Source organism: Amblyomma maculatum, chromosome 6 (genome assembly GCF_055883805.1).
Source record: "Amblyomma maculatum isolate TAMU_Amacu chromosome 6, ASM5588380v1, whole genome shotgun sequence".
NCBI lineage: Eukaryota > Metazoa > Arthropoda > Arachnida > Ixodida > Ixodidae > Amblyomma > Amblyomma maculatum.
Window position 1 is genome coordinate 108,382,983 of NC_139349.1, and position 10,755 is coordinate 108,393,737.

Here is a 10,755-nt window from a genome sequence, read left to right on the forward strand (position 1 = left end):
GAAAGCACGTGCTCAAGCACCTTGCCCACGCAGGACGTGAGCGAGATGGGACGCAAGTTGCCGATATCCGATGGCTTGCCCGGTTTCGGGATTAGGATTGTTCTTGCCGTTTTCCACTGTCGGGGGAGCTTGCCCGAACGCCAGCATTCGTTATAGTAGCGGGTTAGGGCCTCGATCGATGCATAGTCGAGATTGCGTAGCATCTTGTTGGTAATAAGATCGGGGCCGGCTGCTGAGCGGGCGTTCAGCTCGTGCAGCGCTGCCCGTACCTCTGACATGGTAATGTCTCGGTCGAGCCACGCGTTCGGCAGCCCCCCGTATGGCGGGTGGGTTTCCGTTGGCGTGTGTGGCAGATACTTGGCTTCCAGGGCCTTGATAACGGCGTCTTTTCCTCGTTGTTGTGTGGCGGTGTGTATGAGGCAGGCCAGGCGATCTCGCTGGTGTGACTTGGTCTTAGTTTCGTTTAGGAGGTGCCGAAATAGATTCCATGTGCAACCACGATGTAGTTGCCCGTCAGCTCGGTTGCAGACTTCGTTCCACTGCTGACGGCACAGGACCTTGCAGTGATGTTGAATGGCCCTGTTTAAGTCGGCCACCTTCTTTCTCAATTTGCGATTCAGCCGTTGCCGCTTCCAGCGCGCCTGTATCGAGCGTTTAGCCTCGATGAGATGGGCCAGACGGCTGTCCATAGCTATGATGTCCTCGTCCGTTTCAATGGTCTTGGTGGCCGAGTGCACTGCATCGCGGAGCTCTGCCGACCAGGTTTCAATGTTTGTGATGTCTTGCGGTGTGGTTGGTCGTCCCTTACGGAAACCGTCCCAATCCGTCCATTTGTGTGTAATGGTGTTGCCCCGGAATTGATTGGGAATCGTAATTTCGAGGATGTAGTGGTCACTGCCCAGGTCAACGCCGGTGTTGCGCCATGTTACTTTGCCAGTGTGGTCGTTCTTGATGAATGTAAGGTCTGGTGTGGTGTCTCGTGCTACGGAATTGCCGATTCGGGTAGGATGATTGGGATCCGTGATCAGGGTGCAGTCGTGGTCCAGGGTATCCTGTAGTAGGTCCCGTCCCTTTGCCGTGTCTTTCACGTAACCCCACGCTCGATGGGAGGCGTTGAAGTCTCCTCCAATCAGCAAAGTGTTGCCTTTGGCTTGGGTGCTGGCTGTGTGTAGCAGGGTCTTGAATTTCTGTGTTTGGTGCTTGGGGTTACTGTATATGTTAGCTATGAACAGGCTGTTTTTCTGTTGTTTGCTTGGAATGATTTCGGTGAAGGTGTATTCCACCCTGCTGCGGCCGTGTCCGAGCTGATGTTCAATGAACGGGAGCCCTTTGCGGACGAATGTGCAGACGCCTCGTCCCTCCGCTGGGCTAACGTGAGCGCGATACCCAGCGAGGGTTGGGTTCGCCGTCACCGTTTCTTGCAGCAGAATGATGTCAGGTTTCTTGGTTACCGTGGTGATGTGTTGTTGCAGCACTGCTCTCTTGTTGTTGTAACTGTGGCAGTTCCACTGCCAGACCGTAAGGCCCGGTAGCGTTCCTATTGTGGCTTGGGGCTGGGACATGGTTGTGATGGAGTTGAGGCCTGCGTCTGTTTTTGGAAATATGGGTGGTTTGCGAATTGCGCAGCAAAGATGGGGCTGCATACTATGGGCTTGAGGGTTTGTTCAATGAAGTCGAAGCGCTCCTGTATGGTTCCGTAGGACGTGGTGATTAGCTCCTCCAGCCGCGCCAGGCGTTGGTCCGTGACGGCAGCCGTGTCGGCATAGGTGTTGGTGAGCGCTTCAATTTTGGTTTCGAGCTGAGTTTCCAATTGGGTTAGGTCCTTATGTTGTCGTGATGAGGTGCGCGCTCGTTTCTTGGGGGTTGGGTCAGTGGTTTTCTCCCCTTCGGGCTCGTCTTGTGATATGTCCATTGATTGTGTACCACCTTGATGGGATGGCGTGTCGGTGTTCTCGGGGATAACGGAGGGTGTAAGCGTCTCGGGTGACTGAGCTGGGCCAATGGTTGGCTGAAATCGCTGTGCTTGTAGTTCTTTCTTGACGTCGGCTAGCTCTTGGGTAAGCCGGCGCGTGGTTTCCAACAGAGTCGCGTTGGCGACACGGAGTTGTTCGAGTTCCTTGTAGTAGGGGCTGGTAGTCCATTCCTGCCAGCTCTGTGTGCTTCGGCCAGTAGTGGCGCTGTTAGAGCTTGCGTTGCTGCTTTTAACTTCGCCCTTTGCTGCGTCCGCCCAACTGATTCTGTCACGGGAGCGCGAACGCTTAGCGTCGCGTTTGTTCCTGTGAGATGAGTCACGGTCACGCGACGCGCTGCGCGACGCCCTTCGGGATCCGTTACGGGAAGCACTGCGCGAGTGAGAGCGTCCGAGACGTGGAAACGAGCTTGAGTCGAGTGCATGCTTGTGATGTTCTTCGGCGTTAGTGCGTTCGACTTCTTCCTTTTGCTGTTCTTCGGCGTTACGGCGTTCCCATCTCCGTCGCCGCACGACATATGGAATTTTGTATTTGGCTTTGCAGACGCGGTCCCCGGTGGGGTGTTGCTCACCGCAGAGCTTGCATTTGGGGACACATGTGTGGCCCTCTCTTGGATTAGAAGCACCGCATGAAAGGTACACACGTGCGTTTGGTGTAGGACACACGTCGCGCCTGTGGCCGATTTTGCCGCATACCTTGCAAACTTCTATTTGCTTCTTGTAGAGACTGCACGGGTACAGCGTGGATCCGTATCGCACATACTTGGGAACCTTGATACCATTGAACACTACGATGACTGTCGTCGTATTTCCGATACGCTTCGCACCCGCGGCGAGGGGGTTGTACTTGGTTACGACCTGCTGCATTATTTCAGCTTCGCTGTCTTTGAGTGATATGCCCCTGATCACGCCCTTGACTGTGTCGTGGGCGGTCGTTCCATAAGCACTCACTTGGTACGTGTTGCCTTGCACATTAATAGCTTGAATTCGAGCATACTTTTCCGCCCGCTCTTCGCTCGGAGTGCTGATCACCATTATGTTCTGTTGCGCATTGGGACACGCTGTATCCTCAGCTCGATCTGGCAACTCAATTCCTGCTGCCACCATGATGGCAGTAGTGACGCCATAGCCGTTAATTTACGGCCGCAGTTGGCATATTTAGTATGCGGAGTGCCCTAGCAGATGTCTGCATATCCGGAAGTTAGCAATACGACATTGCATACTGTCTACAAATAGCTTGAACCAACTGCTACCATGCTATCGTTTTGATTATACGGTCCGACTGGGCGCTGCTTTTGCGTTGTCACGCCGATGTCGACAAAGTGCAAGAATTTTAATCTGGACAATCGCTCTGCTACAGCGGTTAGGAACAGCCCTCAAAGGACCCTCCTCCAGCCATAGGCATCGCTCCAAATGTGTGACGTCGCGGCACACACGGGAAAAAAAAGAAAGAAAAAAGAGAAAAGAAAAAAAAAACACGTGTTCTTTTACGATCACGGTTTCGTGAGTTTTGGAATAAGGGGATCCAACCGGTTAGAGGAATAGGGTAATAGCGGAGCGACAATGTGCACACGCGGAGGGCTACGATGATAGGCATAGGGTAATAGCGGGGTGCTAGTGCGCACGCCCAGAGTAATTACCGCAACCCTCACCTATTCATCGCAGCCTTCCGCGCATGCGCATTGTCGCCCTGCTATTAGAGAGATTTAGCTTACCGTGATCCGCGATCCGCCACCGTGGCTCTCTACCGCGCGTGGGCGGGGCGGTCAAGCTGATTGGTCCCGACGCGGCAGGTCGTGTGCAACGTTACTAGATCTGTGTGCCGACATCCAGTATGTGGCGCCATCTGTCGGCGGCAAGGGGGGTCTGGTCATGCGCAGTGGAACGCGCGGTGGCGGATCCCAGTAGCGGATCGCGGATAACGGTAAGCTAAAACTCTCTATTATCCTATTCCCCTAACCGGCTGGGTCCCCTTATTTCAAACTCCCTGATTGCAGCCAGCGGTGTCACCTCTCAGGGCTCTATGGCGGAAAAGAGATGCAGTGAACCGCATAACAACGAAGCGGTTTCGTGAAAACTCGTTTTACCTGTTGTACTCAGCATGATGAGCAAATGACTATAGTATCGATCCAACTGAGTAAAACTATGTATTTTGCTGGAACTCGGGAAGCATTTAGGAACTTGCCAGCATGGACTCACTCGAAGAAACCACGTTCCAAGCGCTACTCGTAGGGGGAAGGCGGTCGGCCGTGACGTCATGGTATAGCCTGGCAGCTATCGGTTGGAGAGGGGTCCTTTGACAGCTGGATGCCGCTTTTTTCTTGACCTGTGTCCGACTATAGTATGCTTTCTGTTGCTTGTTCTCTGTTGTTGCCGCATGAGATGAATCGCTCATATCCTTCCTGACTGTACTATTGTGACGTCAAAGAGTACAAACGGCGGAGCAGCGTCGCAGCGTCTGCAATTCAGGCTGCAATATCAAGGCATATATGCATGTCTCCCTTTACTTCGTGGACGATTGACGCAGTGATTGTCTTTCATTCAGTATTGCTAGATGAACAGAAGCGATATAAACTAAGGTATGTATTCCTCGGCATAGTTAAGGCACGGTCGTTTAGCTTGTCGACGCACTGATCTGCCTATTAGATCAGCGACGACGCCAGCGCGACCTGTCGTCATAGTGTGAGATTTCTGGCCCCGGGACGCTGACGAAACTGATCCCCCCAGACTGTCGCACTATCTTATTTGGTCAGATCGGAGTTCCGAACGAGCTACTTTACGCCCGATGAGGTAACGGTATGAACAGCTGCGCTTGTCTCTAGCTTAACCATGTTGGAAAAAGAGAAACAAGCAGCTAAACTTCATATGTTCCCACTTCTCATCAGGAAGGATCTTGGCCAGAAATGTCAGTCGGCGCCGAACTGCCGTCCAATTCCGCGACTATAGCCTAGCGCGAGTCCTCAAGGTTCAGGTCTGCTATTTCGGCTATTACCGCGCGCGCATTCCTTCAGAAGCTTTGTCGGTTTCATATGCCATCGAGTGTATAGCTCTGGCAATAGTGAGCCCAAATCGACGACTGCTTACATCACAAAACGCGTGCATATTGAGCGGGAAGCGTCGGTGTGACCCTGTCTGGTGAGGAACACTCATCGAGTTGCAGCCGGCAGCTGTCTGCGCCGCTTCGTAAACAAATAAAGGTTCATCTGGTGTTTAAAGAAGAGAATATTTTCGGTATTGCTAGCTCAGCTTGCATTTTATACCGCGCGAATGAGCAGCATACATCCCTTATATAAAAAAAGCTTTGTAAACCAAAGCACACTGGGGTCGCAGTCGTAATCCGCGAATCGGCGCCTTACTGAAGGGGTTTAGGGCTCATACGCTAAATGCTAAATGGTGTATGTTTACACTGACGCACTCACGAGTAATGTTTGGACAGGCGTCAGAAGAAAACAAGGTTAGGCTCGGTAGCCAGTCTCAGTCGCGTATGCACGGCTGCGAGTGAGGCGAGCCGTGGCGGCCGGGAGGCTGTTCGCTGCGGGAGATGAAGCGCATTCGAATCGCTTCTGGGTTTTGCGGTGCGATGACGGGACTAAAGCGGCGGCGACGCCGCATGCTTTCGTGCATTGGCCGTGGCCAGGATGAGCATAGTTTTGCAAAACGCTGTACCTGAAGACAATTAAGTTTGACTAACAGGCGCATATATTGTCACCAACAAAAATAGCAAGCAGAACAACCGAGCTGGCCCCTTTAATGAAGCGAAGCTCGAGAGAGACGAGGACGACGCTGGCCACGTGCCAATACATGGTTCGGCCACTTGGTGGCTCCAGAAGATGGACAGTGGTGTGGCATTGCCCCCTATCTTTCAAGAGGCATCGACCCGATGCCGCAAACTTAGGGGAACGATGAAAAGAGAGACAAGTTATACGGGAGAGTCTCTGGGTTCGGTTTGGACCCTACAAATGGTTTAACGATTATATTACGGCTTCATTCTGGCGACGTGAACTATTTCAGACTTCGGCTGTCGAGAAGAGCGGATAGTGCCTTGTGGTAGCAATACGTAGTTGACTGCGCTGAGGCGGCGGAGCACCTCCAAAATAACACCGCAGAAGCTTTTCACAGAGCCCTCCCAAACAGATTGGGCTCCATATCCAGACTTGGTCGCCGGGCTTATAAGTCACCTCTCGATGTCGCATGTTGTAGCGCTGGGCGTCGTGTTCTTGTTGGTACCGAATTCGCTATCGGGGATAGTTGGCGTGCGGCTTCTGCGTCACGAATACATTGGTCAGCCCCCACGAAAGTGGAGGGAGCAGAATCCGGAAGAAGCATAGCTTCCAGCATAGTCAAGGTTTCGCGTCCATGAACCAAATGAAATGGAGTGAAGCGTGTAGTTTCGTGGAGGCGAACGTGATGTACGGCAGGATTCGGTCCCAGTTCCCCATGATCGTCGTCTGCATATATAGAAAATGGTAGGCTGTTGTCTTGCGATGGGTGGTGCCTCTAATTCGAATGACCTCGCTAGTGAGTGCCGAGTTAAACGAGGTTCCCCTGTCAGTTAAGACGACTATTGGGGCACCGTGATGAAGCACAATGTTGTGAATGAATAAATGGGCAACTTTGGCTGCGGTACCATGGGGAGTGGCCTTGGTCTCAGTAGCGGCTGAGGTAGTCAGCGTCAACAGCTATATACCTGTTACCCATGGAGGACTCCGGAAATGGGCCGAGTAAGTCCATGCCGACCTTTTGATATCGGAGCTCCGGGGGATCGATAGGCTGCAGGAGCCCAGCTGGTTTAAAGGACGGTGTTTTCCGCCGCTGGCACTCACGGCAGGTACGGACGTAGAGGTGCACAACGGCAGCTAGCCTGGGCCAGTAGTACTTTCTGCGTATCCGTGCCAATGTGCGAGAAAAACCGAGATGGCCGGATGAAAGGTCGACGTGGCACGCACGAAGAACTTCGTCATGAAGCGAAGCTTGAGAGAGAAGAGGACGACACTCAGCCACGTGCCAAGACATAGTTCGACCACTTGGTAGCGCCAGAAGATGGACAGCGATAGAGTTACTATATAGGCTTTGCCAGAGGTGCGCGAAGGTGCCGTATAAACAACCAAGTTGGGCAGTGCGTACGTCTTCGTTGCAGGAGCCAATCAGCCAGACTAGAAATCAGTCGAGAAGGAATTACTTTGGCTATCCTAATCGAAATAATCATCCTCCCCACAGCTCGCACACAGCGCGGCACGCCGTAATCATGACGAATGATGCAATGCGGCAGGGATGCCCCCATGGTTGTCTTCACGGCACTACACGGTTGCTTGGCGGCGAAAGAAAAGGAACGGGGAACTGTGGCAAAGCCTACACAGTAACTCTAGACAGCGGTGTGGCAAAATCATCATGTCAACAGGCACTGTTTCATTCAAACGTTTTCTCTGCTCATCGAATGTGACAAGGTGTGTTCCCGCGTCAGCGGATGTTTGTTTGGGTTATCCTGTTAGTTTTCGGACCAAAGAGTGGCGCTCAATACCCTAGTTCTCTGCAACGCAATGCTAATCCTTCCCCCTTCCGTGGTAAACCCGGCGGAAGGAGACATTGGACATGTCGCTTTTTATACGCCGAAGCGCTTAGTTGCTAAAAAAAAAAAAAAAAGGTAACTCTCCTGAATTACGAATAATGTATGCTTCTGATTTCATGATTAAATAATACAGCATGAGCCCACCATCACCAATATCGGCCTCATCGACGATCTCTAGACAGAAGCCCGGAACAAGTCCAGTTCTCCGAGGATAACTAAATCGACTCTGAAGACCTCAGGCGCTGCATGGTTATACACAAAAAAAACAATACACACACAAGAGAATTGAACCATGACGTTAACACGGATGAGCGCATCATCTGTGTTTACGTCCTGGTTCAATTCTCTTGTGTGTGTATTGTTTTTTTTTTGTGTGTGTGTGTGTGTGTATAACCATGCAGCATGGGAGGTCTTCAGAGTCGTATAGCCAACTATCCCGCTCGCAAGTACTACTGAGCTAACTAAATCGCATATTATAGTGAAGAGTTCCGAAAAAAAAAATATGCAAATAAAAACTCAGCGACCAGCGTCCATGGCGTAAATGTAAACACCTCAGTGCACCAGACACCGCGAATAGCAGATGACATGGAGATGATATGCCGTTGTGACGTCAGCGGCCAATGGTTGCCAGACGCACCAGCAAGCTTCTTTCGAAATGATAAAAATAAAACATTTTGAAATATATACTACACCGAATGAGATCAAATATCGAGGAATTATAATTTCACGTGTGTTTAGTGAAGCGCAATAATCTATTTGTTCAAATGGTAGCTGTTCTCACCCTTCAAACTCAGGTATTGGCTGCCACTCTTTTTTTAACCCTTCCCCCCCCCCCCCTCCCCTGCCTCGTCGGCTACGCGCTTTCTCCATACGCTGCAGTTTGGGTGGTAATACCGAGACATGCAGCCGTGATATACTCCCATGTGCCAGGTTCCAGTCGCATATACTCCGAGTGAACGCATGCGCAAATTCTTTAGTAGAAGAAGAAGGCTATACAAACACTTTTCACTTTGTCCCTGAGCACGTGCCGTGTTCAGAGGAAGAAGACCAGTATGAAAGCGCCACGGATGTTGCTCAGTGTATTCTGCTTTTCATCGCTCGCTGTCAAGACTATGCAGCAGTGCAGAGAGGAGTACCGGAAGCAGCGGCCCACTCACACAGCCTGCAAACCTCCCAACAAGGACTGCATTATCGCAAAGCGGAAGGTCAGCCCGGAGGAGCGTCTGCTCATACTGAAGACCCACAACGACTACAGAAGCATGGTGGCCCTGGGAAAACTACAAGGCTTTCCTCCCGCCGCCAACATGGCCCGGCTTGTCTGGGACGAAGAGCTGGCTTCCGTGGCGCAAGCGAAGGCAGAGCAGTGCACCTCCGCCCAGGGACGCTACGACCACGACAACTGGCGCGACCGCTTCACGACCAAGTTCAAAGCGACAGGACAGAATATCGCCTTCCTCGGCAGAAACTTTCCTTTCAGCGGCACCGACTGGCCTGGTCGCATCGAGGCGTGGTTCATAGAGTACAAAGACTTCCCGCCGGAGAATCGTCACGCGTACATACCCCCGCCACCCTCGGAGCCTATGGTGGGACACTTCACCCAAGTCGTGTGGGCCAAGACTAGCTACGTCGGCTGCGGTTTCGTGGAGTACAGCGTCGTTGGAGCCGTCAATTTGACGCACATGCAGCTCTACGTGTGCAACTACGGCGTCAGCGGAAACTATTTCAGGAAGCCGCTGTACCAGGACGGCCCAGCCTGTTCCGCTTGCCCAGAGGGAACCGTGTGTGACCACACTGTCGGCCTGTGCGACATTACTGCCGTGAAAAACAAATCGGGCACACCTACAAAGATGCCGGGCTCGAGTGAGAAAAGACTGAACGCTACCAGTAGAGAATCGACTTCCTCAAAAATGACATCGGGTACCGGTGGAAATGGTTCCAATACTGCGAAAGAGCAGATGATTTCCGAAGAAAAAGGGTTGAGCTCTCTTAAGGAGCCTAGCGTCAGTAACACAGAATCGGGCACTACTAAAATGATGTCGACTGACGCTAAAAACGATTCAAGCACCACCAAACTGAATGCGCTTACCGACCAAATAGCATCGAACACGGCCCAGTATTCGGGTGGCGGAAAAAATGAATCCAGCGCCATGAAAATGGGATCGACAGTCAGTGAGAATAGTTTAGGCACCAACAAAAAGGAATCCCATTCTGACAAAGAGACGTCAAGAACCACTAAAGAGGACTCGAACGTCAGTAAAACGAAAACGAGCGCTGCAGCAATGGTATTAACGGCCGGAAAAACCGATACGGGCATCACCAGACAGGAATTGGATTCTCACAAAATGATATCAAGCACCACCAAAAAGGAATTGCGCACCGCTGAAATGGGATCTGCTACCGGTAATAACTCAGGAACCAGCGAGAGGGAACCGGATATCATCGGGAAAAGCGAACCGCCTCCTACTAGAAGGGAACGGACCACAAAAAGACAAGAAAAGCAAAACCCCGGTCGCCTTAAAGGCAAACGCTTGCGGCGTCCTTCCAGTATTTTCTGGGATGTTGTCTTTGTAGCTACTACCGTTGCTTCTCTGAGCGCTTTTATTTATTTTATTTTACCCATATGGATTTCACATTACAGAGGGCGACACCAGCATTAGGCTTCGACATAGACGCTGATGTATCAAAACATGCTTTTTGAGGCGTGTTTCTCTCGTTACTAGGAGATTCTGTTAGATGAGTCTACGTTTTCGTGATTTTGTTTCTATATCTGTTACAATAGATAGCCGCGTTCACACGCGCGCCGAACTTGTTCCCGCGTAGATTAGCGCTTTCAAGGACTATTTTGCGTGGTAGATTGCTGATGGCCAGTGGTTATAGGGATGATTTGATAATGGTTAATAGTTTCCTAATCGTGTCTACCAAATTAATTTGTCCAGAATCGGTGGAATGCTGGATTGGTCACCACAGTCATTTTCTTGCGTCCGTTCCTCAAGTTATTGTGTAGTGTGGAACTTTTGAGACATATGCTATCAATTCGCCCAAAGTGGCACTTTATTAAACGGTTGTTTTGCGAGACTTCTTTTGAAGCTCCACTGTGCTTCCGCCCACGGTGTTGTTGTGATTCTGTCACCAATGTTGCCCGTTCGCTGACCGTGGAATGCGATCTGGCAATGCCATTAACAAATTACCAAGTAACTGAATGCATGAAAGAGGAACATAC

At 51.3% G+C, this 10,755-nt stretch overlaps 1 protein-coding gene across 1 annotated transcript; it reads left to right on the forward strand.

The window, feature by feature from the left end:
* Positions 1-8,602: 8,602 nt before the first annotated feature.
* On the forward strand, positions 8,603-10,272 carry LOC146186542 (scoloptoxin SSD976-like). Its single transcript, XM_084608062.1, has 2 exons — positions 8,603-9,395; positions 10,256-10,272. Exons 1-2 carry the CDS (start codon positions 8,603-8,605, stop codon positions 10,270-10,272), a joined length of 810 nt encoding a protein of 269 aa, XP_084464188.1.
* The last annotated feature ends 483 nt before the right edge of the window (positions 10,273-10,755 follow it).

Bases quoted from the DNA above. Each gene is read 5' to 3' on its own strand.
- LOC146186542 (XM_084608062.1), top strand. From the start codon at position 8,603: ATGTTGCTCAGTGTATTCTGCTTTTCATCGCTCGCTGTCAAGACTATG.